The sequence below is a fragment of the Lissotriton vulgaris genome, chromosome 5, assembly GCF_964263255.1.
Source record: "Lissotriton vulgaris chromosome 5, aLisVul1.2, whole genome shotgun sequence".
NCBI lineage: Eukaryota > Metazoa > Chordata > Amphibia > Caudata > Salamandridae > Lissotriton > Lissotriton vulgaris.
The window spans coordinates 1542799990-1542827577 of NC_141693.1; the positions used below are offsets into that span (position 1 = coordinate 1542799990).

The 27588-nt window shown below is 46.1% G+C and overlaps 1 protein-coding gene across 3 annotated transcripts in view; it reads left to right on the top strand.

Moving 5' to 3' along the window:
* The first annotated feature begins 782 nt into the window (after positions 1–782).
* LOC147712981 (uncharacterized) overlaps positions 783–27588 on the top strand; it is a 105363-nt gene continuing 78557 nt past the window's right edge. Inside the window, exons 1-3 of one of the 3 annotated variants that reach the window (XM_086923602.1) lie at positions 783–984; positions 10047–10173; positions 14508–14618. In XM_086923602.1, the coding sequence (XP_086779728.1) occupies positions 961–984; positions 10047–10173; positions 14508–14618 (262 nt within the window). In that variant the 5' untranslated portion in view covers positions 783–960. The remainder of the gene's footprint in view (positions 985–10046; positions 10174–14507; positions 14619–27588) is intronic. The other 2 variants (XM_086923604.1, XM_086923603.1) reach the window with 2 other exon arrangements.

Consider the following 27588-nt stretch of genomic DNA (forward strand, 5'->3'; position numbering starts at 1 on the left):
AAAGCTCTCCTCCTCCAGAGACACCTCCAAAAGTAACTCTCTTTTATCTGAAGGAAGATCTCCCACTACTGATAATTTCTACTTCTCATGTCCATGGAAGTGCCTTCCCAGTGTGTTCTTGCGGTTAGAGTGTTTGCCTTTTATTGCAGTATTATCCATGTACTTGTGTTTGGTACCCTCTTGCAACTTGCACTCACCACTTTGCCCCTGCAACACACGGTTTGCTTCCTCTCACATGTTTTTTACCTTTGATACTTGCACAAGTGCCACTTTTGCCTACGTAATCGTTTGTTCTTGTGCTTGAGTGTCTAACATATATTGCAGTATTATACCGCAAATTATACTCTATTTTCTCTTGTAGCCTGCACACTTGTCACTTTTTCCTCCTGTGCACTTTTTACTACCTCATGTATTTTTGGTAGCCCACATTTTTACTACCTCATGTATTTTGTTTGCTCACAAGTGTCACAATTACCTTGTCTACCTCATGTATTTTTGGTTTCTCACAATTTTTACTACCTCATGTATTCTTGTTTGCTCACAATTATCACTTTACCGTATGTAACGTAACGTATGCCGCTGCAATCTGTTGCTCGTGTAATGTTCTCAGTTTGTATCTTTTCTGTTCCTATTGTGAAGCGCTCTGACACCTTCGGGTAAAGTCCGCGCTATATAAAATTGCATGAATAAAATAAAATAAATAAATTAAATAAGACGTTATCAAGTGTCGCGGAACCGCACCGATCAGTGTCTCTCACAGTGCTGTCTGAGCATGTCCTTCAGAGAGCTGTTTCTGCTTCTGGGCATGCGCAGTCGGACAGATGATGGTTGCCACCCGAACAACATTCTTGTTACTACCGGTCAACAGGAAGACGTTATTTAGCAATTAAGCCCAAACATTTTACCCTGTTATAGGACTGAAACTGAACTTACCTCTTTAAAATCGCACTCAGAAAAGAAATGTTCAAGCAGATCCCAAATAAGGTGAGTACACAGGGTGCCTGTGCTCTATTGTGCGGGTACTTCCTGGTTTACCCATGATCTGAACATATACGTATTTGAGGCTAAGACCATGTTTTGGGGTCCCTGTCTTGTGCGCTCTTCCCTCGTTCCAATTTCTGTTCGTCATGCTTTGCAGGTATATAATGACACTTTTAGCAGTTATTTATGTGAGTGGGGAGAGAATGCCGAAGTTTTAGACAATTGTGTGTGGGTGTAGTATATGGCAACCTAAGGATGTGCATATAGTTAACTTTAAATTCAAAGAACACATTTAAACTAACCATTTCGGCAATTTAACTTTTGTTTGTATTATCGTGAAATATTTTGTACCCTCTGTATTGGGCAACTTAATTGACGATAGCTAGTACATATTCTTCTAATTGTTCATTTTACTTATCGTTTTTGCACATTTCCATATTGTTTTTTCACTACGACATCTAGAGGTAGTTCCAAGGCCTTTCAAGTAATGCTAAATGGACTAACCGGGAGTCAAATGTTATCAATAGCAGTAGACTGTCGCTGGACACAGGATTGGCAGCTATGTTGCAGCCCAAAAGCCTGGCTAAAAAGGTATCTCTTGAGCCACTTCCTCAATCTTAGAAAACAGTCTTCTGTGCAAAGACGGAAGAGATTTCCATTGGCATGAGCCTTGAACATGAAGGTCAGTGTACAACAGGGTTCTTGGGTTTTTAAATCAATCCTTCATCTTTAAGATATTACTGTAGCGAAATTTGGTCACCGCGTTTCAGGGCAAAGATGAGCCACACTTTTAAAGCTTTGGGCTATTTGAAGCTTGTTCCCAGCAAGCATCTGTCACTGTGAACACGGCAAACACAGTTACAATTCTTTAGAGAGAAGCTAGCTGAACAGGATATAGTGGGTTAGGCTTAGCATCTTTGGCATGGTTTCTCCTGACTTTTTGCTTCTACCCCCTTTGTTTTTGATGCTGTTCTGGATTTTGTTTTTGCTGGCTTAGATGCTTTGGGCACTTTTTCTCCGTTGATCAGTTTCAAAGTGCAAGTGCACTCTGTTTAAATTACTACTGCGATTGATTATCCATGCTTGGTATATTTGATTTACTGATAAGCCCCTAGTAAATTGCACTAAGTGTGCCAGGGCCGGGGAGGAGCCAAGCTCGTGACTGTGATGGCCGCACTGTAGCTCGGCTTCGTCAACCTTCCTGCCTGAACCGTAAATCCTGTACTTTATCCTGCCCCAAGGAGACACATTCGACGGAATATGGGAATATGAAAGGCTGCTTGCACTCACCGTTTGTCCCGGGAGCTCCTGGGTGCCGCGGATCTTGAGCTGTGCCCTTGTTTGCTCCGGAGCCTCCGTGGCGTGCAGACCGGGGACTCGCCTGCAACGGTCGGCCGGAGCGGGGTATCGAAGCCGACCCCTGGTGGAGGAGAGGAGTCGGCTGAGGAGGCCATTGTGCGGTTGGACCGGTGGCGACTGACCGGGCCAGGTCTGGTGGCCCGGGGGCCCAGCTGCTGGGCGCGGCCTCCCTTGGACGGGGGTTGCCCGTGCAGGAGGCTTGTACCCCCTTTGTTCTCCTGCCCGGCCATCTTGAAGCCCCTCGCCCGGAATCGGCGGGCAGCGCCCATGAGACGGTGGCGCCGGCTACCCCCTGTGTCTTGGCGACCCATCTTTCTGCACCAAGATTGCCATTAGCGGGACCCGGCGGGACTCCGCTGGGCCTTGTTTGATGGCCTGGACCGGGGTTGAGGAGCGGAACGGCCTTGTTGCGTCGACAAAATGGTGGTTGGCGCCCTGGGTCTCGGACCCGTTGGGGGCGGCGAAACTGGTCTGTCGAACTGCACGTTGGCTGAAGAGTGTGGGAGTGAGCCCACGATTGGCGATGTCTTCGCCGCCCTGTGTTCCTGGCGCGCGACCATGGCCTTTGCCGCAGCTGTGCAAGATAACGGCTCTGCTGCCGGGCCTGCTGGGCCGCCCCCCATGTATGCGGCCCGGCCGAGGGAATGTGCTGCTTTGCCTCTCCCGGTTGTTGAAGGGAAGGCGACCGCCGTTCATCTGGGAGTTCGTATGTCTGTTGCCTCGAGTCTCCAGGAGGTTTTGCTTGAGGTGGAAGTGGGAGAGGGCCCCACGCCGGGGTCCGTCCAGGTCAGTGTTGCTGGGGTACCCGGTGGCTTTTTGACTCGAATTGCTTTGAGGGGGTCCCATGGTTGTTCCGTGGGGGACACCTCCCCCGCTTGGTCGGCGGGACTGCACCCACGCTGCCTGCTGCTCCTGACGTTGCTCCTTGCCAGCTTGATCCGCGGCCGCCATTGTTTGTATTGCTGCTCGAGACTTGGATCCCCTGTTCTGCACCCTTGGCCTGCCTTGTTCCGATACTATGTACTCTCCGTGCCTAACTGCTTGCTGTATTCTCCTTTACTGTGTACTAAAGTGGAGATCAGGAGAGGATAGGGGTGAGATGGACTCGCCTCGGCGGACTGCTAATTAATGTGTGGAGATGAGGACTGCTCGCAGCTGTAATAGTATGACCAATTCCTCTTCATGTTCCTGATGTTTGAGTTTGTGTTGATCTCATCTCGATGTGGGTTCTAATTGTGTTAAGGCGGGAGGTGGGAGCTGAAGGTTCGATTGCATATCTACTCTCCCACTGTTTTTTTCTTCCCCCTTTCCTTCCTATTTTTGTCTGTTGTCTACTTAGGGCGACAGGCACGCTGCCGGGGGGGGGGGTAGGCCGTAGCCTTCTGCAAGGGTGCAGGGTGGTGTGGGTGGGATGGGGTCTGTATATTGTTTGTTTCTTCTTAGTTCTATGGCTCTTTTGTATCCTTTTATCGGGACGCTGTGTCCGCACGCATACTCCATGGGGTGTTCGCTTGCAGTGTAGGACATGACTCCTTCGTGTTAATGATAATGATAGCACACTTACACTTCCTACTTGCCTCGACCCCGATTGTGGGTCTTGAGTATTGTTTGCCTTATTTGCCATGGGGCGCGTACTGCGGCGCTGCGTTCTTTCTTCATTGTTTTTCACATTCCTTCTTCTACCCTTCCTCTTCTTTTTCCCTTTCTTTGGGTTAGTATAGCGGATGGCTATCTTTGTGTTGCTGTTCTGACTCCTTTGATTGGTACCGGCACATATTCAAGTGGTGACGGGTGGGCGGTGGGCAGCGGGGGGAACTGATTTGAAACGGGGGAACTATGCGTTGCCTTGTCAACTGTTGCTATTATTTCTGATTCTCACTGCTCCCTTGTACTTCTGCTTCACCAACTGCCCGCCATGGGGATTCGGAAATTAGTAGTTGCAATTGTTCCTGCTATACTTCCTACTATATTATAAAATTAACCTTCTCTTATCCTACTCTTAGCGGTTATATTGGGCCTTTTAATGTTTACTGATGTTCATAGAATGCTGAGTAACTGCTGGGGACTCTCTATCCTGATTTTGTGCGCCCGTAATGTGTTGTGGCCGGCCTGATTGGTTGTAGGCCCGTATTTGTATGCTTCTGCTTGCACAATAAAGGTTTTAAAAAAAAAAAATAGTGTGCCAGGGCCTGTAAATCAAATGGTACTAGTGGGCCTGCAGCACAGATTTTGCCACCCACATGAGAAGCCCTGAAGAGGTATTCAGGCCTGCCACTGTAGTGTCTCTGCGCAGTTTTAAACTACCATGTCGACCTGGCAAGTGCATCCACTTGCCAGGCCATATCCAGCCCTTGTTTTACAGGTAAGGCACCCCTCAGGGAGGCCGAAGGTACTCCCATGGGCAGGATGTAGTGTATGTAAAAGGTAGGACATATACTACTGGTGTGTTTTACATGTCCCAATAGTGAAATATTGCCTATTTCGTTTTTCACTATTGAAAGGCTATCTGTCCCATAGCCGAATAGGGGAGCTACTTTGTAACATCTTACAAGCATAACTTTCCATTGAGACGAGGCCGAAAAGTGGAGTTTAGGTTTTCTGAACTCAGAATTTAATAACACAGCTTTTTAAAATGTTGGTTTTTGAATTGTGTGTTTGAAAATGTCACTTTCAGAAAGTAGCAAACACAAGGATCCGATAGACCGAGCACAGAAACTTTTCAGACTCTAACCTCCAGTCACAGATCAAGGTTGAATTCATCACCGTTCTTTATCTCACTTCGCCACCCCAGTTTAGACCCAGTCATATGCAAATCAATCTTGGCCCTGTCCCTCATGAGAGTAGTCCAGCCCGAAGCTCCAAGCCAGGTCTTCCCTGGACAGGAAACAAGCATCCTTTGACTGGTCTCGGGGCAACACCCCTAATCTGCCTGGCTAGCTTGAAATCAGTGACAAGGTGAGCAAGGGACCCACGTCTGGGCATACCCTGCCAATTTAGGGCAATCTGGGTGGACCTGGCCTGGCAGTTCAGGCTGGACTGTTCCCATGGGCAACAGGGTCAACTGATTTGCATATGGATGGGTTTAAACTAGAATGGCATGGGGAGCAAACAAACGATGGATTTAGGCCTTGCTCTCTGTACTGGGGTGAATGTTTGACATTGTTATGCATTCTGTCCAACAATTGTTCTTTTTGCATATCTCACCTCAAGTGGGACGGGTATGCCCAGACGTGGGTCCTGTGCGCTCCATGAAATTATCCTTCAAGAAGGCCCTAAACAGCCCATAGGGGAGGGTGCATTGTATTGAAAAGTAGGACACATGTTTTAAACATCCTGATAGTGAAAACTTCTACATTTGTTTTTCACTACTGTAAGGCATACCTCTCCCATAGGATAACATTGGCTTACCGTATTGCATTTAAAAAGTGGTAACATTTGATTGGGAGCATATAAAATGTCCTATTTGGGCTCTAATTGTAATTTTAAATCCTCTTTAACGTTAAAATTAGATGTATGATTGCAGTGCCAACTTTTGAGAGTTGACATTTTCCTACCCTAAGCTTTTTACGACCTTCAAAGAGTTTCCAGCTGCTTGGGCCTTTAATTTTCTCCCCCATCCGGAATGTGCATTGGTCCTAGACAGTGAACAATAGAATCTAGGTGTAGCTAGGAGAGGGCAATGCACCCAGCATGGGAAGGGTGGAGCTGTTCCCTGCCCCACATGCATTTAAAATTAGCTGCCTCAGCTCACTCACAAAGAACTTGGCGGTAGGCTTTTGTCACCCCAGACATCTTGTTACCTGGGCAGAGAGGAAGGAAATTTTTGAACCATCTTTTGTAGGGCGGGTGGGGGAGGAAGGGGACCGTAGAAGTTTCAAAGCTGCGACCAAGTATACATAGTGTACACTAGACCAACTCTTCAGTACACTCCTAGACCTGCGGAATACTACAAAAGGACTGCCTTGTATTGCAGAGGAAAGCGCTGCTGCTTGTGGCCTGCCTTGTTGTCCTGCTGCTTGAGTTCTGCCTTTTGTTTCTCAGAGGACTGCTCTGCTGCTACTAGAGGACTGAACTGCTGGTTGAAAACTGCCTTTTTCTTCGGATGACTTACCTTCTACTTGAAGCCCGTCTTGCTGCTTGACGGAGAGCGCACTATCTCCTTTAATCCAGGACTACCAGAAGGACTCTGGTCATTTGGCTGACCTCTTGTACTGAGCTACAAGACCACAACAAACTCCAGAAGCCGCCCTGCAATTGCCTTCCTGCCTTGCTGTAATTGGACAGACCCCCCAGGATATAGCGACATTTATTAACAAATTTAGCGGCACAAAAATGGAAATTTAGCGGCACAAATATGGAAATTTAGCGGCAATTTAGCTGCATTTTATTTGGCGGTTTTTCCTACAACAAACACAGATATCTTCGTTTTTTTTAGTTGTTTAACAACATGAAACTATGTATATTTGGTTTATTTACAATGTAGACACTTTGTTTGGCTTCAAGGCTGCATATAGGACATAAACATGATAATGAATAAATGCCCCAAAAGCAACCCCCCCAAGGCGAGCCTCACACTGGGCACGCGACAGAATTACTTAGAGTGCTGGTGAGTGGAATAATATTGTAGAGTGGCATAGAGTTGAGTAGAGTGTTATAGAGTAGATTTTCCACCCAGACTGTGAACAGTGTCTAGTACCACACGTGCATAATTAAGTGTGCCAGGTTGCGGTCATGAGCTAGTAGGGCTGTCTAGCTTTTCCCTTCAAAATAAAGTTTTGAGATCACCTATAGTAATATGAATAGCCATCTGTGAGGGCGTTATCAAAAAGTAAAGGGGCAGGAAACACCACCAGTGTTAACCAACTCATTCATCCATTTGTGGTCTGTGTGTTTTGGTCCCTGGTGTGTTTTATGGTCTGTGTGTGTTGTTCCCAGTGTGTTTGTGGTCTGTGTGTGCTGGGCTCCAGTGTGTTTGTGGTCTGTGTGTGTTGGTGCCTGGTGTGTCTGTGGTCTGTGTGTGTTGGTCTCTGGTGTGTTTGTGGTCTGTGTGTGTTGGTCTGTAGTGCGTTGACGCCTGTGCCGCCGGGCACTGATGTTTTCCTTTTGTCCTTGAACTATCTGAAACTGCTGCTGTCTGCGGACACTGAAGTCCCCCCTAGGGCACTCAGGGGCCCTGGCAGTCCACGTCTCCAGACAAGGGCCCATCCGGGAGCCAGGAGAGTGAAGCAAACCTCCAGAAGGGCTGGGGCAGGGTCAGGCTGGGGCCAAGTCAGGCTGCAGGCAGGATCGGATCCCGTGGCCTGCAGCTGCATTGAAAGGGGTCTGGATGTCTAGATTTCGCGGGCACTTTTGTAAAAATCCCGCCATTTTTACAAAAGTGCCGATTTCGCGGCAAACCCCGAAATCGCGAAATCCTGGAGGGTCTGTATCTTACAACAGCTTCATGGCCAACTGGGTCTAAAGGAGAATAAAACATACAGCACACAAACCAGAGATATTGAGTTCTATAAATTTCAAAGGATTTCTTCAGGCAAATCTTGCAAGTAGAATTATGCTGCCCAGAACATATTTTGTACATTACTATACAGTAACAATGCAGTGCCTTTTGACTAGGTTTGTGCTGTACAGATTCCACATGCATTCATACAGTTTGTCAACCTGAACAATAATAATGGGGCATACAACCCAAACCAAGATAAAGATCTGATAATATTTGTTGATCGATAAATTCTGTGTAACCTTCTAGGCTACATCTGAACCATTAAATCAGCAGAAATGGCCTATGCTGGAGTATTGGTTAAACCAAGCAGCAACTAACTCAAAATACCAGACTGCCTGTGCTAATGTCTCAGGGTCGCGAAGGGGGTGGTGGAGAGGGGTGCACCTAGCCACTTGTCCAGATACCACTGTTCAGCTCCTCTCCATATCAAGTGGTCACAATGTATAGAGCTATAGACACTTTCACTCTTGGTCCCACAACTCTTTCATAGCATTTTAAATGGAAATGCAGTGATCTTTGATAATGCAGTCCAAAGGCCGAGCCAGCCATATTAATTTAAGAGAACCAACTCGGCGAGTGAACCAAAATAAAAAACAATTGTACTGCAAACCTACCCTGGGGGGTCCCACAGAGCTGCCCCTCCAAGGCTTCCCAAAGCTGTCACTGCCTCCACAGGCATGAGATCGACCAGATGGCTCTTCCCCCCCCCCACCCCTCCGCAGACCCGCCCCGCCACCTTGAAAGGGGTCTGGATGTCTATATTTCGCGGGCACTTTTGCAAAAATCCCGCAATTTTTACAAAAGTGCTGATTTCGCGGGCCCTTTTGTAAAAATCGCTGCCTTTTTACAAAAGTGCCGATTTTGCGGCAAATCGCGAAATCCTGGAGGGTCTGATTGGACCTTCTCAAGCTCTGCTCACTTCTACTACAGGAGTTCCCGATCCCCAAGAGGTCGCTCCCCTGGTCCTGGAAACTTGGCTGGCATTAGGCAAACTTTTCCTGGGAAATTCTGAAGTTTTGAAGTCTACACACTGAACTTTGAGAAGGTAACTTTTTCAGCGAGACTGACCTGGCTCTTGTATCTAGCCGGCAGTCCAGTGCCGTCAGCCTGACCTTGTGACACTGTCCCGGTCTAGCGCAACCAGATACCCACAGTTTGTGATTTATGCTTCTTTGCACTATTTTTACTTAAACATTTAACATTTCTTATCTCCTGGTCTACTTATTGGATTTTTTTCAGATTCATTTAATTTTATTTATTAAATTTCACTCTATTTTTCTGAATTGGTGTGGGAGTTTTCTTGTGTTGTGTTTTCACTTTATTACTGTTTGTGTGGCATAAATACTGGACACAGTACCTCTAAATAAAGACTGCTTTTGTGCCAGGCTACCAGAGGGTTAAGCACAAATTCATTTAGTGACTTTTGCGGTTCACCCTGACAAGAATTGTGGTTGTTGTCTGAGTTGGGTTTCCAACTCCCCCAACCAATGATCCAATTTCTCACAGTGTCCTGTTCCACTCAATCCTCTAGGAGGAATCCTTGAATGATTAACTTTACTGCCCTGTTAAAATAAAGCTTAAAAAGGATGTACTCAGCAATGCGCTGAATTTGCAGCAGAACCTGTCTCCTGTGTTTGTAAGGGCAACAACCGTACATCTTGCAAGGATTACCTAATTGCCCTTGAGCTAGACTGACCCCAGAGAACTGTCCTGACCAGATGCGAGTCTTGTAGTATGTCACTGCTGTAGCTACTGATTGGGACGTATTAATAAGCGAAGATTTCGGTATCCTATATTCCCTATAATTGTCTTTTAAGAGTAGGGTAAAGATTCATGGATGAAGAGAACCATTTCTTTACTTTGGATTATGGAAAATGGGTATAGTGTCAAGCTTCAATCCTCAACTTTAGTCATTTGTTGATGAAGTGTCTTCACTGATTACCCTTAGTTAAATGTTCCTGGGGCTGTGCAGACCATGTTCATACACACATTTATCTTTGGGTAAAGCAGTTTTGTGCATGGAGATACAATTTCTTACCAGATTTGGAAACAAGGAGGGAAAAGCGGACGGTTATGGGTGTCCGTAGGTACCCATATAGGTAAGAGCAGAAAGTGATACCAGGTGTAACATTATTGTATTGTTAGTAAATATTAAAGTTGACTGCTTCATTGCCATAAGCGTATGACATACATCTTTGTGTTCCAGGTGCCAGGTACTCTCTCCGATGCTGCGACCTATTTCCCTGAAGAAGAGTGGAAGCTTTTACATGAGTGGCAGAAGGAACTTTACAGGAATGTCATGAATGAAATTCATCAGGCCTTGATTTCTTTAGGTAACTTTATTCCAGGGGGCTGGAATTCTATGAAGAGCTTGGCCTAGAAAAGTAGAGACGTGTTCAGAATTTATATTTTTTGAATTAATTTGACGGTCATTAAGTATGACATGAACAGTGGTTTACTGACCACATAATATATAACACAAACATAAAGCAAGCATTAATTCACTTATGTAACAGTGCATGAATAGTTGCTCACCCTTTCTATCCCTTTTTGATACTCTCTGTTCAGATGCAAATTGCACCTGTAATGTAACTCCATTTGTAACAAAAATGGTGTTAACAAACTTTTTTTGCTTTTTATAGTAATTTGTATTTCATTTGAGCCCTTCACTTATAGTTCAAACTAAACCGAACTAAAATAAATGCATTGAAAATAAAATACACTTGCAGTCTAGACTCGCAGCTTCTGCAGACATGACTTTTGCTAACTTTCTGCTCACATCCAGGGATCTCTAAAGTAGTTTCAGTTTATTATAGACATCTCCAGCCATTCTAGGTAGTCGGGGATATAGTTTCATCTGTTGTGTGGATTGGCAGTTTAATCGTGATGCAGTTGCATACTTTTTATCCACTGGTTTTACAGCTATAGAATTGTACTTCCTTCATTTAGCCAATCAAAATTTCAAAGCCAACACTCATTATGGCCAAACATCAACCCTGGCAGTAGATGTCTTCATCCTGGATTCGATGTGGGCAACATGAACGTTTTCTGGGAGTTCGGAAAAATCTAAGGTGCCACAAAGAGTAAAATAAACATTCATTTACTTAACCACATGCTCGCTAGCGGAATTCCGCTCCTACGCTGAGATTTTCAAAAGCGCATGTTACGTGACGAGCTGGGCTCGTCATCAGCGTGCGAGGAGGCTACGCCATGACGAGCCCAGCTCGTCATCAGCGTGGAAGGGGTTAATGGTCTAAACCGGAGCTAGGCTTTCAAACTTCTAGTGTATTTTGTGTTTGGAAATGCTTTTAAGCCTAAGCAACTTCCTATCTTGCACACTGTTAAATTGGGATTAACCAAATCATGCAAATGTGGGTATTTTTTTTAGAGTGGTTATCAAATCTGAATCAGCATTATCAAGCGTGAACTGTGCAGTTGCAGCTTGGTTTTCTTTTGTGCCTGTTGTTAAGTCGCAGTATCAATTTTGAACTTCCTTCATGAGATTCTTAGCCTGTCAATCGATCAATCATAGAACTTGTAAAGCGTACTACTCACCCGTGAGGGTCTCAGGGCGCTGAAGGGGGAAGGGGGGCGGGAGGGGGGGTGGTGGCTGCTGATACTGCACGAAGAGCCAGGTCTTGAGGAGCTTCCTGAAGGTGAGCAGGTCCTGGGTCTGCCGCAGGTGGGTGGGGAGGTTGTTCCAGGTCTTGGCAGCGAGGAAGGAGAAGGATCTGCCTCCAGAGGTGGTACGCTGGATTCGTGGCAAGGGCGAGGCTGGTTGAGCGGAGCTGGAGGGCGGGGGTGTAGAAGTTGAGTCTGTTGTTCAGGTAGGCTGATCCGGAGTTGTGGAGTGCTTTGTGTGCGTGGGTGAGGTGCTCGAAGGTGATCCTCTTGTTGATGGGGAGCCAGTGAAGGTCTCTGAGGTGGGGGTGATGTGGCTGTGTCGTGGGAGGTTGAGGATCAGGCGGGCCGAGGCGTTCTGGATGTGTTGTAGTCGCTGTAGGTGTTTTGTCGGTATTTCTGTATAGAGTGCGTTGCCGTAGTCCAGCCGGCTGCTGACGAGGGCATGGGTGTTGAAGGCACCAGGATTGACAAGGTGCCCAGCACGATTATTCCCAATCACCTTGTGCTGTGTAGAGACATTTGGTCTTGTTCCAGTATATGGTCCACTCCTTGTCAAGGACATTGTTTGGGGGTAGTTGGCCATGGTTTACATTTTTCTTATTTTTATAATTTTATTGGCTTTCTGGGCATATAGGTAATGCCCAAAAGCTTGTGGTACAAACTCAGAGTTTGGTAAATTATTTTGTTATGGTGATGAACAGGACAATCGCTTATAAACAGCCACTGGATCATTCATGCAACGGCCTTTTAGGCCCAGTTGAGAAGCCTTCTTTTGAATATCATTGACCCATATATTTCCAACAACAGCCTCCAGATCGCTCTTCTACTTTTTCCGGTAGGTATATCCTTAATAAAACTCCAAACAAAAGTAAACGGGTATAACCTTGATAGTAAATGGGTATAACCTTTTAGAACTCACTCCTTTACATGCGCTTCTTACTCATTTATATGCACTTCTCACTCATTTACAATCATCCAATCTTTAACCCATTCTCGCATTCACCTATTTACCCATTCACCCAAACTGCAGACCACATCCGTGCAAAAACACTAATTTGTTTGAAAAAGGCAAACCTATTACCTGTGCAGTGCTTTTTTTAAATTGTTTCTACAGATCAGTTTCCAGTCTGCACTGCTTTTTTACGCTATTTCATTGAAGTTACAACCTGTTGACAACAAAGCTTCTTGGGCCATATGTATCATTCCAGTTTGCGATCGCAAACGCAGAAATTCGCAGAACTTCGGCGTTTGCATTCGCAATTGGGCTCAGTGGTATGTATGAAAGAATAAAGGCCTCGCAAAATAAGGAATCACAAAATTTACGATTCCCTATTTTGCAATTGCATTTAAGGAATCGCAAATTGCTATTCCTTAAATGCAATGTAAGAAGCATAGAAAAAGTGCAAATTGGCCTTAAGGAATCGCAAGTTACCTCAAACTTGAAGTTGGTGGTAATTTGCGATTTTCTCTGAAAAATGCACTTTTTTGCATTTCTCAAAGTGCCTTGTGGCGCACATACATTCCCCTAGGGCATGTATGTGCGCCACATGTGCACACATGCACATTTCAAGGGTGCGACAGGGTGTTCTTTTGACACCTTGGCACCCTTGAAATTGCATTCTCAATTTGCGATTCTCTAATTGAAGTCGCAAATTGAGAATGTCTTCCCATTCATTCCTATGGGCCTCTAGCCCCTTAGGAATGAATTGGGGAGGTTTTCCTTAATTGCGATTCGGAATTAAGGAATATGTAGAATTCGAAAAATTATTTGCAAATCCTGCATACATAGCGTTTTGCAAACCTCAAATAGCGATTCGGAAAAAAATCGCAATTTGAGAATCGCAAAAGCAGAGTTTGATACATATGGCCCCTTGTCTCTGGTGTTTCGGGCATGTGTACATTTTCAGCCACCAGTGTAAACTTTAGAGCAAACACTTTATATTTTGTTTCATATCTTAGAGGTGCTTTGCTAATGGTTCCCCTTTCTGCAATCCTGTCTTTCTGACTTACTGAAGCTGTAAAATGTGACCCTTAAGTGAAATTTAGTTACAGCATCATGTATGTAATTTTTGAGGGTTGGTTAATGAATGCGATAATACTGAGACCTTCATGACGAGTTTACTGGATTTTGATGCAAGGATACAGGGGTGCAGGAATCCATGATGCTGAATGGCGCCCCACACAAAAGTTTGGAAGTTACAAGATGTTGTTCTTGAAAAGAGGAAGAACCACACAGACCTAGGTCTTTCAGAGCAGTCAGCAAGGGGCAGCTGGGTTGTGTTGGGTTAAGCCTGGTCTAACTTGTATGCTCCTCTGTTCCCCGTGGTTCAGATGTAAGACTGGGACCAAACTGTGCTCCGGCCCCACAGACTGCCCCTGTTCCTGCAGTGGTTTCGCTGGGTGCGCACTGTCACCTGGTGAAACAGCACCAATAAATATAAGGTCCGGAGACACCAGTGTGCACGGAATGACCCAGGACAGTAATACCCCCACCCCCACTCCCCGGAGTTAATGTGCCGGGTGGGATACCACTACTGGTAATGAAGGCTTCAGTATATTTTTAATCATTTTACTCTAAATGTGTACTATACAGTACAGCTTGCTTTTTTGACTGGGAACTGTGACTATCGTACTGCGAGCATTGATTTCCCATTTACTATTTCGGTGCTAACCTATGAATTGATTCCTGGGATGTATGTGGACTGACTTGTGTCCTGTGCATTCATACTGTAGACTATGACCGTAACGTCTGCACTAGAAGTCTTTCTCTACACTTGTTCTCTTTCTCTACTGGCATCTATGCTGCCTTGTCTAAATATTGTTATCTGCAATGATTTCAATTCTCCTCCTCTTTTCTCTTCTTGAGCATTTCGTATGAGGGTTGGTTAGAATGCATAGAAAAGTTTAAGAGTTGCTATTTTCTTACCTTAAACTCATTAGATTGCTGTTACAGCAAGATATAGCGCGACCATCAGTTGTATTTTTACTCATTGCACATGCTGTTATATATTCACTGTTTCTCCCCATTTACTTTTCATGCCAGGTCCTCTGATTGCCACCACAGTCTTTTCATTAAGAGACAATGAAAAAGAATCTGCGCGGCCTGTGGTCAGTCAGGACTCTGAAGCAATACAGGATGATAACCATCCTTCAGGTGAGAGATAAGGGAGTGGATGGGTACGTGAGTTCATGTTTGCACCTATAGCTGGGTTATCACCACGGTGACATTTTGTTACCTTTCACACCATTACGAAAGTCTCCCCTATTAATTCTGCATTTTTCTAAAATCTTGGTTTGCATTTCAGTCAAAATAAAATTTCCCCTTGCGGCATAGTGATTATAACTCACACAGAGTAATGACAACCCTCCCTCATTTAATAGTTTGCTGTAAGCACTGAACATTTGAGTCCAGTGATTGAACTGAAAGTATTCTTTTTACATTTTTTTAAATTATATTTATTGATCGATTGCACACGTTACACATCAATGCCTCTCTGCCAGTACACATTGTTAGATAATAAGTGCAAACTATTTTTTTCATGTTTCAACCACAGCCATTCCCCCCTCCATCCCCCACCCCAACATCCGAAGGTCAGCAAGTACAGTGATAAATAGAAAAAACATAATGTATGTTACTTTATACCAGAGGTATTCACACATTTCCAGGTTGTGCCCCCCCAGCTGAATTCCCCCAGATGTTGGGCCCCCCCACCACCCGACCGAAACCTCGGGAATCCGGCATGCCACATGATCGACTGCAACGCGCACACCACGGGCCATATCCGGCAAACAATGCTCAACACAACAAGAGTGCCTAGCAAACTGCAGGCCTGTGAGTGGGTGTGGCGAAATGACAGAGGCGTACCACACAGCTCAAAACACAATCCTCCAAGGCAAAGGAAGTCATCACAACCCTCCCCATTCATCATGTACACCTTGTCATCCACCAACTCCCCCACCATTCATTCCGTCCCTCCATCTGTGCCCCATCCACATCCAAACCCCTTCAACCACTTTCAAACCCATCCACCATCCATCCATCATCTCACCCACCCATCCCTCCATCCACCCATCATCTCACCCATCCATCCCTCCATCCACCCCCTCACCCATCCATCCATCATCCATCCACCCCTTCACCCAATCCATCCCCTCACCAATCCATCCACTCTTCCACCCATCCATCCAACCATCCAACCACTCACCCCTTCACCCAAGCTATCCTCCCACTCATCCATCCACTCCTCCATTCATCCATCCACTCTTCCAACCATCCATCCACTCACTCTTTCACCCATCCATCCACTCACTCATCCACCCATCCATCCATCCACTCACTCATCCAACCACCCACCCTCTCACCCATCCAGCCATCCCCTCACCCACTCATCCATCCACCCACCCACCCATCCATCCCTTCCGCTCTCCACCCTCCCCCACTCATGCATGCACTCTCTGACCCATCCTTCTCCATGCTCCTCTCCTCACCCATCCATGCACACACCTGCCCATCCACTCTGCCAATCATTCATCCATGTCCTCACTCATCCATCCATCCACCCTATCTTTCTCCATTCCCCCCTCACCCAGCCACCCATCCCTCCAACCACCCTTCACCCATCCACCCACTCATCCATCCACTCATGAATCCATCCATTGACCTCTCACCCACCCCTTCACTTCTCCATCCTTCCCCCCGTCCATCCACCCTCCTCAATCACCAATCCATCCCCACATCCACCCCTTTACTCATCCATCCATCATCCATCCCTTCACCCATCAATACATCAATCCATCCATCACCTCTCTCATCCATCCACCCACCGACTCGTCCACCATCCACCCCCCCATCGATCCATCTACCATTTCACTGACTTGTCCATCCTCTCTCCCACCATACATCCACCCCTTCACCCATCCATCCATCCCCTCACTCATCCATGCACCCCTCACCCATACATTCACCATGTCACCCACACATCCACCATTCCACCCATCACTCCACCCATACATCCACCACTCCACCCATACATCCACCACTCCACCCATACATCTATTCACCCACATGGCAACATAACGGACGTCTGGTGGCCGGCTCCACCCGACATCCCTCACACATTTGATGATTCAAATTCGAATCTGCAGACCAACATCCCTGAACACAGACACTTTGGTGCCCCAAACAAAGATCCTCATTAGTTGATGACCGCAGACCAGAGCGGATGCTTAAATATTGCTTCATAAACCTTCTAGCTTTTCCATGAAATTCTTAATATAAAATGCATAATTTTCACCACTTTTTTCAAAATGTTCTCTGTGTGAGAAAACCCCTGAACCCTTCTTATGTTTGTCGGGATTGGTCACTTCGTTTCCTCTCTACATAAAAACTCAGCCTCAACTTTTACGCCCACCACTTTAAAACAACATCAGCCACCAATCTATTTCTACGTGGCTCTTCTGGAAGTTGCAAGAAGTGCTTGATGCTCACTTGACCTCTGCTCTGCCTGTGTTTGGCTCTTTTGGTGAGCAGCTCGAGAAATCTTAAACCCTGGACATTGTGAACTATACATCTCAGCTTCGCCCGGTCACAGAAAATCAACTAAATACAAGGGGCGGGATTCTGTGTTAAAAAGCTTGTGCTCCACTGCCCCTAGACCAGGGTTCTTCAAACTGTGGGGCGCTTCATGGGCCAAACCCGGATTGCAACCTCTCCCTCCCTTCCCAAAATAACTGAAGGACTCCCGGACCCCCCCTTTCCCCTCTCCCCCTCACTCCCACCCCCCTTGAAAGGCTGGGGCCCTGGGCCAGAGCCCACCCCGCCCGTGCCTCAAACCCTCTCCGGAAACCTTCTCTCCCTTCTGGGAAGAGCTAACTCTCCCAGGAGGGGGTTAATTCATAGAGCTGACAGCTTCAGCTGCAGTGGGAGGCAAGGAGTTTCCTCTGCTAAAACCGAAAGCGTGTCTGTTTGTTTGCTTTAGTTTTTAGCAGAGGAGACTCCTTGCCTGCACTGCTGTCGACTCCGTGAATTGGCCCCCTCCTGGGAGAATCACCCAGACAAAGGAACGTGCACAAAGGGAAGATCGGAGTGGAGCGCGCGACCCCCCCTGGGATGGTGCCGCGCCCCCCCAGGGGGGCGCGCCCCACAGTCAGAAGAACCCTGCTTTATACCTATGCTGGTGAAATGTGGCATCGTGGATAATCATTCAAGTACAGAATATGTACATCATCACGTCTCCTGCAGGTCTGGATTTTGTAGCAGAAACAAAATCAATGGTGCCCTGAAATCTTTTAGTCTCGATGCTATGGGCCCCTCCTCTGCATATGTGCTCCTCTTTTCCTTACAATACACCAGATCTCGGACCCATTGCCGGGTTGTTGGGGCAGTGCTAGTACCCCAATGAATTGCAACTGCTAGCTTGGCGAATAGTGTGGATATAGCAACCAGTCTTCTTTAACATGGTTTCACTCATTTCATCCAACCCAGTAGACATACCTCAGGAGTGCATGGAACCTGCTCAATAATAATGTCTGATATCATACGAGTGACCTTGCCCCAGAATACATTAATGGGAGGACAATTCCATGCCATGTGCAGGATGTCTGCCACCTCCTGCCGACATCTGGTGAAGTCTGCCTCTTCGTGCAACCCACATTTCTTAAGCTGACTAGGGGTATAGTACAACTGATGTAGGTACTTGAAGTGTATAATCCGGAGATTACTATTTGCTGTTAGCCGACCAGTCAAATCACAAGAGGCCTCCCAAGTCTCAAGCGTCATCGGCGAGGCCAGCACATTATTCCATTTTGATAGCAACGGGAGGTGTAGAAGTGCATTTTCTAACTGAGAAGCCCTATAAAGCTGGTTGATCAACCCCTTACCTTTCTCCCCAGCCAGCACCACCTGCAAAGCTTTAAGGACCGTTGGCTCGGCAGGAAACCCTTGGTAAAGGGATTGCAGCGCTTGGCGCACTCTTAAAAATGTGAGTCCCAGCATAGTATTATCTGTGCTCCCAGCCTGGAAATCGGCCTAGGACCTGAAAGTCCCATTATGATATAAGCCTCCTATTTTTGTGACCTTTGCTTTCCGCAAAACCCTTAGAGCTCCCTGTTCTTGCACAGCGGAAATGCCCGGGTGCACCGCAATTGGGAGTTCCGGAGCATAAATACATTCCAGTCCCGCTCTCCTGGCGAGTCTCTTCCAGGCCCACGCTGTACACTGCACCGTGTTCATTTCCTTTCTGATGGCACCATCCCCACCCTGCAAAGTCATTGCTATTCAAGTGACTCCGATCCTCTCTGAATCCACAGAGATCAGCTGCGGAGTCCCCCATTGTTCCTCCCTGAACCCCACCCTCTTCAGCGTCTACATGGGCCCCCCTCGAGACCATTGCAGGAACTATGGACTTAACATCCTCCCCTCACCAACAAACCAACAACCGCCAGAAACAACTTTCACACAGGAATGAAAGCCATCGCCACTTGGATGAAGAGCAGCTGCCTCAAGCTGAATTCGAGCAAGGTCGAAGTCCTCATCCCAGAACCCTCACCTTCCGCTTGGAACGACTCATGGATCCCCACCCACAGACCATGCCCGAAACCTCTGCATCATACCTGACTCCTCGCTCACAGTGCATCATCAGATGAAAGCCGTCACCTCATCATGCTTCAAACATTCAGATGGATTCCAACCGAACCAATTAAAATATAGGAAGAGCGGGTGGTTTCACTCATTTAGATCATAAATCTCGATATCATTTTGGTAAAGGCCATACAAATTGAGTGGACAAAGTACTCAGAGGGGCTCAGCACAGCATTGGCTTGTCTGATGCTTTAGGTAAGCCATGTGACTGTTTCATGAGTCTTCTAGCCACTGTGTCGAAGAATTTTGTTAGTCTACAGTTTAATTGAGTCTCTTCAGGATTAAAACACAGCATCACAGCCTGCCTACACCTTGTTATGCCCTTTTGGTTCTATAAGACCCGAAGTAGGGATCGCCTTATGTCCCTGAGGTTTGTGCAGATACAAATGATGTGTATAAGGTCCTCTTTTCCTGATGAACACAGTCTGCAACGGTTTGCTGAGCTTTCCCTTTTCCAAGGTGCCAAGTGGGGTTGTATAGGTATGATGCCGAGGCGCAGGTTTAAAAACTAATTTTTTTCGTCTGCGCGAGGCCCATTTTTAGATATTCTTGCGGCTTCAGAGCGTTGTAATATTTCAGCACTGCCGATCCACTTAGCCAGGGTGTCTTTGTCCTCTATAGATGAAATCATCTTGGTTACTTTCGTTACCACTTTTTTGAAGGTTTTGAAGTCTGTCGGTGACTCCGAGGGATTTGTTAACCCCAAGGTCTCCAGTCATTCTTTTAAGTACTTCCATGCGGGTGAGTTATCTCTGGTAGATAGTTCGGTCCAAAGTTGGGCGTTTAAGGATCGTTGGTCAGCATCTCTGATTTTTCGCCAGCTTTTTATGTATGCGCCTCTTCTCTCCACCGTTTCTTTCTGTAGGCCAAATTCGAGGCGGATTTGAGCAGGTGAAGTGTAGGTGGGTAGATGGAAAATTGCCCTGTATGCTAGACTGATGGTGTTGTCTAGTGTTGTGGCGTCTTTTCCATGCATGGATTCGCTGCCGTATGAGAGCTTGGGCTGTAAGCACGCTCTTATCACCTGCAGAAGGGAGTCCAGTGACCGGTCTGGGAGAGCTTTCTGCAAGGGCTTTATCGACAAATAGAATGTGTGCCCTTCCGACAGATGGCCTCTAGTTGGTGTTTAAATGAGCCTCTACTGTCTATAAGTACGCCTAGGTATTTGTAAGTGGCTACCTGGTCTAACCTCTTTCCGTCCAGAAACCATACGAGTTTCCTTGTTTTGTTATAATTCATTGTCATGACTTTTGTTTTATTTAAGTTGATCTTTAATGCATTGTTTATGGAAAATGTATTGGTAGTGTCCAGAAGATGTTGGAGACCGATGGGGGACCAGCTGATGAGGATCAAGTCGTCCACATGTAGGAGGTTTGAGAGTGCGGTGTTGCCCAGCTGCGGAGCATGAGATTTGGCTTTCTCCAGTTCACCAGAGAGATCTGCGAGAAAAAAGCTGAACAGCATAGGGGCTAGGACGCAGCCTTGTTTCAAGCCTTTGGTGGTATTGATTTGCCTTGAAAGGTGCGTACCAGAGCCCAGTTTGATCTTGACCCAGGTGTTGGTATGTAGCATTATCAGCTGCTGTAGGAGTGGTCCTGGAATCCTACATTTTTTTCAACTTCTGTCAAAGTTTACTCCTGTCTACATGGTCGAATGCGGTGCTATAATCAATGAAGCACAGAAATAATGAGCTCTTAGTAGATTTTACCGCGTCTGTCAGAAGAGTTAGCGCCATAATGTTAATCGTTTAACCCTGGCCTCTTTAGAATCCGGTTTGGGTAGCTGGCATGAGGTGCTTTGCGGTTGCCAAGGATGTTAGTTCCTCGAGGATGAGGCCCGCATAATACTTTGCCTCAGTGTCAATTAGGGCTATAAGTCGATAGCTGCTTGAAGTGTTCCTTTCACCCTTTTTATAGATCAGGCTTATTATGGAGCCTCTCCAAATTGTTGGACTTGTTACTTTTTCAATTATTTCCTGGAAGACTGGCGCCAAGGTGTTACTCCAATAGTCAGCGTCTTGCTTGTATATTATTGACAGGATCCCATTAGGGCCGGGGGCACCCTCGAGTTTGCCTTTTGAAATTTGTGTCCTGATCCTAGCCGCTATTTCTGAGTGTGTTTTTTCCACTCTGTTTACAGATGGTGTGAGTTTTGTTGTTGCTTTCTCGTCCAGAGATGCGATGTAGTGCATGGGTAGTTTCCTGGTGTAGTCGTTGATCGCTTCATTATTGAGTATGCCGGTTTTGTCGGAGCTCTGTTGCATTCAAGTTGTCCGGGCTCCACCTCTGGGCGAGTACCCCTCTAGGTTTTCGGCATTGAAATGATCTGTTAAGTAGTTTGCCCAGTCGAATTCCGATATATTAGAGTCGATGCCTTTGTGACCTGGCCGTTGGAGGCTATGGATTGATTTCCAGAATCTGGAGCTGTTCTTCTGCTTTGAGTCATGTACAATTTTTACCCAGAGTTCGTTGTTCAGTTGCATTTTCCTTTCCCAGGTCTTCTTCTTTAGCTGTGCATTTAGAGTGCGCAGCTCCTTTTGTGGAGCATCATTGTTTGGATCTTTACGGAGCTGCCTAAGAGTCTGGTTTATTTCCCATTTTAGGGTTTTTATCTCTGGTGTTGTTACCTTTCCGAATGTGTTGCACGGTGTGTTCCCTTTTTGGGTTTTTAGCTCTGTGGCATGTGTTGCTCCGAGTTCCATTACGAGTACTTCCCAGGCCTCTAGTGGGTTTTTGTTTGAGCTGGTTATCTGGTGCATGATTGTTTTTGCACTGGTTGATAATTCCTCAGCTTTGTCAATCTTACACCGTATTCGTCTGTAGTTAGTGGTGTAATCTGTTTGGATGTATCTTCTTTCTGCTACTGTATTCCTGCAGGACATGCCTAGTTTCACTTTTAATGACAGATGGTCACTTTGGCCGCTCTCTCCTACCTTAAACAAGCTAATTAATTCAAACACTGGTAGTGTCGCGAGGATGAAGTCGAGATGGGAAAGTGCTTGAGGAGAAATATGTTGGTGCTGGTGGTATGTCCTCTGTGAATTGACCGTTGAGTACTCTCAAGTTTAGCTGCTCAAAGTCTTTTAATAGTTGATTTGAGCATTTTGTATGTTTATTTGGAAACGGAATCGATTGGTTTGGTATTTTCCACGCGATGTCCATTTCCTGTGTCATATCGTCGACTGGTTTCTCTCCAAAGAGGTGAAGGTTGAAGTCACCTGCCACGAGTATGTTTTCCTTTCCCCCATAAGTCTTGCCAGTTCGCTTACAAGTTCCCTATCCCCTGTTTGTCTATACTTCGGATGGATGTATGTATGTATTTATAATGTATAATGGTTGAGTGACCTGATTATTTATGGTTGTTATAGCTGGTGCCTGTATCGCACTAGGGGAAGTGATTTTTACTTAATTTTTTTCCATTGTTCCGATAGTTGATATTGAGGCGAGTGACGCTAGGCCACCTGAGCTGTGGCCATAGGAAGAGCCTCTGGTTGCAGGATGGATTTGAGTTGTGTAGCCTTGTAGGGGTATTTCATTCTCTTCCCAGGTTTCTTGGAGTAAGATCAAGTCAAATGATTTTAAGTAGTTTGATATTTCAGTGTCCTCCAGTTTTTCTAAGAGACCGTTGATGTTCCAAATGCATATTTTATTTTGGGTGTGTCAGCTGTCATGAGGGTTGGGGCTGATGCTCTTTGTCAGTTAGTATCTCCTGCGGGTATTGTCCGCCGTATTGTTGTCCTGTTTGATTCAAATTGGTGAATTATTAAATGTTGTAGGTGTGGTGGGTTGCTGTCAAATCCTGGGGAGTAGCTACGTGCTCCTTTCAATATTGATTTGACTGTTTGAGAGCGTTCTTGTTTCCTTTCTTCTAGGAGCGGGGTTGGATAGGCTGGCCTTTTTCCTGCTTCGAGCTTTATTCCCCACTGGGAGAATCTAAGTGTTGACTGGAAACACCCCTAGATCAACCCTCTGCTAAAGAAACTATCCACTGACCCGACAGACTTCAAGAATTTCAGACTGCTCTCCTTCCCAGCCAAGGTAATCGAGAAGGCCATCAAAGCCCAACTTTCCAAGTTCATTGGAGCAAACCACGTCCAGGACAACTCCCAATCTGGCTTTAAGAGCAACCACAACACTGAGACTGCACTCCTCGCTGCCACCGACGACATTCACTCCCTCCTCGACCAAGGCAAAGCTACAGCCGTCACCCTCCTGGGCCTCTCAGCCGTCTTCGAAACCGTATCCCACTGCATCCTAATCAAGTGACTCCGATCCTCTCTGAATCCACAGAGATCAGCTGCGGAGTCCCCCATTGTTCCTCCCTGAGCCCCACCCTCTTCAGCGTCTACATGGGTCCCCCTCGAGACCATTGCAGGAACTATGGACTTAACATCCTCCCCTCACCAACAAACCAACAACCGCCAGAAACAACTTTCACAAAGGAATGAAAGCCATCGCCACTTGGATGAAGAGCAGCTGCCTCAAGCTGAATTCGAGCAAGGTCGAAGACCTCATCCCAGGACCCTCACATTCAGCTTGGAACGACTCATGGATCCCCACCCACAGACCATGCACGAAACCTCTGCATCATACCTGACTCCTTGCTCACAGTGTATCATCAGATGAAAGCCGTCACCTCATCATGCTTCAAACGCTCCGCCAGCTGCCAAAGACATTCAGATGGATTCCAGCCGAATCCAGAAAGACACCCACGTACTTATCAGCAGCAAACTCGACTACCCTAATGCACTCTACTATGGCGTCACCCCGAAACTCCTCAAAAAACTTCAGAACATTCAAAACGCTTCAGCCAGACTGATCCTCGACATCCCTTAGCGGGGTAGGAAGCGTAGTGTCCACTTACACAGCTGTGTGGGGCAGAAACATTTGGGGGTAGAACAAGTAGTGCAAATACTGGGCTTGTGTGCATAAATAATATAGCCGAAGATCGGGTGCCTAAAATCCACCTCGCTCAAAAGGCTGCATGAGCACTTTCCAGCTACATCTCGGCTTTTTCCCAGCCCTCACCAGGGACAGCAAGCAAGACTGAAGGGACCTAAAAAGAGCTAAATTAAGCCTGATCGGGCAATTAACAAATAGATATAATAGCTTCAGTAGAATAGTCATCTTTACAATGGCAATCCTATCTGCGAGTGAGAGAGGGAGACGAGTCCATCTAGCGACCTGATCTGCGATTTTAGAATTTAAAGTATTCTTTGGCTGTCTGTATATGCATTAGGTATAAGATTTATATGAATTTTGGAATGTGCCAGTGTGTGTAACTTTAAGTTATGTGCATCTAGAATTTGGCAAGACGGTTAGCTATAAGAATGCAATATTCCTCTGCACTATCAACTGCTCTATCAAGACTGCCACCTTCCCCGTTTGAGGTTTGTTTATTGTACGGTTAATAAAAACTCACAATGTAAAACTTACAAATATATAAAAGGAAAAACCTTGAATAAAATATAGGAAGAGCGGGTGGTTTCACTCATTTAGATCATAAGTCTCGATTTCATTTTGGTAAAGGTCATAAAGATTGAGGGGACAAAGTACTCAGAGGGGCTCAGCACAGCATTGGCTTGTCTGATGCTTTAGGTGAGCCATGTGACTGTTTCATGAGTCTTCTAGCCACTGTGTCCAAGAATTTTGTTAGTCTACAGTTTAATTGAGTCTCTTCAGGATTAAAACACAGCATCACAGCCTGCCTACACCTTGTTATGCCCTTTTCGTTCCATAAGACCCAAAGTAGGGATCGCCTTATGTCCCTGAGGTTTGTGCAGATACAAATGATGTGTATATGGTCCTCTTTTCCTGATGAACAGAGTTGGCAACGGTTTGCTGAGCTTTCCCTTTTCCAAGGTGCCAAGTGGGGTAGTATAGGTATGATGCCGAGGCGCAGGTTTAAAAACACATTTTTTTTCGTCTGCGTGAGGCCCATTTTTAGATATTCTTGCGGCTTCAGAGCGTTGTAATCTTCCAGCACTGCCGATCCACTTAGCCAGGGTGTCTTTGTCCTCTATAGATGAAATCATCTTGGTTACTTTCGTTACCACTTTTTTGAAGGTTTTGAAGTCTGTCGGTGACTCCCAGAAATTTGTTAACCCCAAGGTCTCCAGTGATTCTTTTAAGTTCTTCCTTGTTGGTGAGTTATCTCTGGTAGATAGTTCGGTCCAAAGTTGGGCGTTTAAGGATCCTTGGTCAGCATCTCTGATTTTTCGCCAGCTTTTTATGTATGCGCCTCTTCTCTCCACCGTTTGTTTCTGTAGGCCAAATTCGAGGCGGATTTGAGCAGGCGAAGTGTAGGTGGGTAGATGGAAAATTGCCCTGTAGTCTAGACTGATGGTGTTGTCTAGTGTTGTGGCGTCTTTTCCTTGCATGGATTCGCTGCGGTATGAGAGCATTGGCTGTAAGCGCGCTCTAATCACCTGCAGAAGGGAGTCCAGTGACCGGTCTGGGAGAGCTTTCTGCAAGGGCTTTATCAACAAATAGAATGTTGTGCCCTTCTGACAGATGGCCTCTAGATGGTGTTTAAATGAGCCTCTACTGTCTATAAGTACGCCTAGGTATTTGTAAGTGGCTACCTGGTCTAACCTCTTTCCGTCCAGAAACCATACGAGTTTCCTTGTTTTGTTATAATTCATTGTCATGACTTTTGTTTTATTTAAGTTGATCTTTAATGCATTGTTTATGGAAAATGTATTGGTAGTGTCCAGAAGATGTTGGAGACCGATAGGGGACCGGCTGATGATTATCAGGTCGTCGGCATGTAAGAGGTTTGAGAGTGAGGTGTTGCCCAGCTGCGGAGCATGAGATTTGTCTTTCTCTAGTTCACCAGAGAGATCTGCGAGAAAAAAGCTGAACAGCATAGGGGCTAGGACGCAGCCTTGTTTCAAGCCTTTGGTGGTACTGATTTGCCTTGAAAGGTGCGTACCAGAGCCCAGTTTTATCTTGACCCTGGTGTTGGTATGTAGCATTATCAGCTGCTGTAGGAGTGGTCCTGGAATCCTACATTTTTTCAACTTCTGTCAAAGTTTATTCCGATCTACATGGTCGAACGCAGCTATATAATCAATGAAGCACAGAAATAATGAGCTCTTAGTAGATTTTACCGCGTCTGTCAGAAGAGTTAGTGCCATAATGTTAGTCGTTGTACCCTGGCCTCTTCAGAATCCGGTTTGGGTAGCTGGGATGAGGTGCTTTGCGGTTGCCAAGGATGTTAGTTTCTTGAGGATTAGGCCCGTGTAATACTTTGCCTCAGTGTCAATTAGGGCTATAAGTCGATAGCTGCTTGGATTGTTCCTTTCACCCTTTTTATAGATCGGGCTTATTATGGAGCCTCTCCACGTTGTTGGACTTGTTACTGTTTCCCTTATTTCCTGGAAGACTGGCGCCAAGGTGTTACTCCAAAAGTCAGCGTCTTGCTTGTATATTATTGACTGGATCCCATTAGGGCCGGGGGCACCCTCGAGTTTGCCTTTTGAAATTTGTGTCCTGATCCTAGCCGCTATTTCTGAGTGTGCTTTTTCCACTCTGTTTACAGATGGTGTGAGATTTGTTGTTGCTTCCTCGTCCAGAGATGCGATGTAGTGCATGGGTAGTTTCCTGGTGTAGTCGTTGATCGCTTCATTATTGAGCATGCCGGTTTTGTTGGAGCTCTGATGCATTCGAGTTGTCTGGGCTCCACCTCTGGGCGAGTACCCCTCTAGGTTTTCGGCATTGAAATGAGTTGTTAAGTAGTTTGCCCAGTCAGATTCCGATATATTAGAGTCGATGCCTTTGTGACCTGGCCGTTGGAGGCTATGGATTGATTTCCAGAATCTGGAGCTGTTCTTCTGTTTTGAGTCATGTACAATTTTTACCCAGAGTTCGTTGTTCAGTTGCCTTTTCCTTTCCCAGGTCTTCTTCTTTAGCTGTGCATTTAGAGTGCGCAGCTCTTTTTGTGGAGCATCATTGTTTGGATCTTTACGGAGCTGCCTAAGAGTCTGGTTTATTTCCCGTTTTAGGGTTTTTATCTCTGGTGTTGTTACCTTTCCGAATGTGTTCCACGGTGTGTTCCCTTTTTTGGGTTTCTAGCTCTGTGGCATGTTTTGCTCCGAGTTCCATTACGAGTTCTTCCCAGGCCTCTAGTGGGTTTTTGTTTGAGCTGGTTATCTGGTGCATGATTGTTTTTGCACTGGTTGATAATTCCTCAGCTTTGTCAATCTTACACCGTATTCGTATGTAGTTAGTGGTGTAATCTGTTCCGATGTATCTTCTTTCTGCTACTGTATTCCTGCAGGACATGCCTAGTTTCACTTCTAATGACAGATGGTCACTTTGGCCGCTCTCTCCTACCTTAAACAATCTAATCCTACACGGTCGCTCCCATACGCTCCCTTGCTCAATAGATTTGCAGCACCTACAACGCAGCTGAAGCCCCTTGCACCTACAGACCTACAGACTGCGCCTGGTATTGTAGCGCCAAACAGATAAACCGCGCTTAG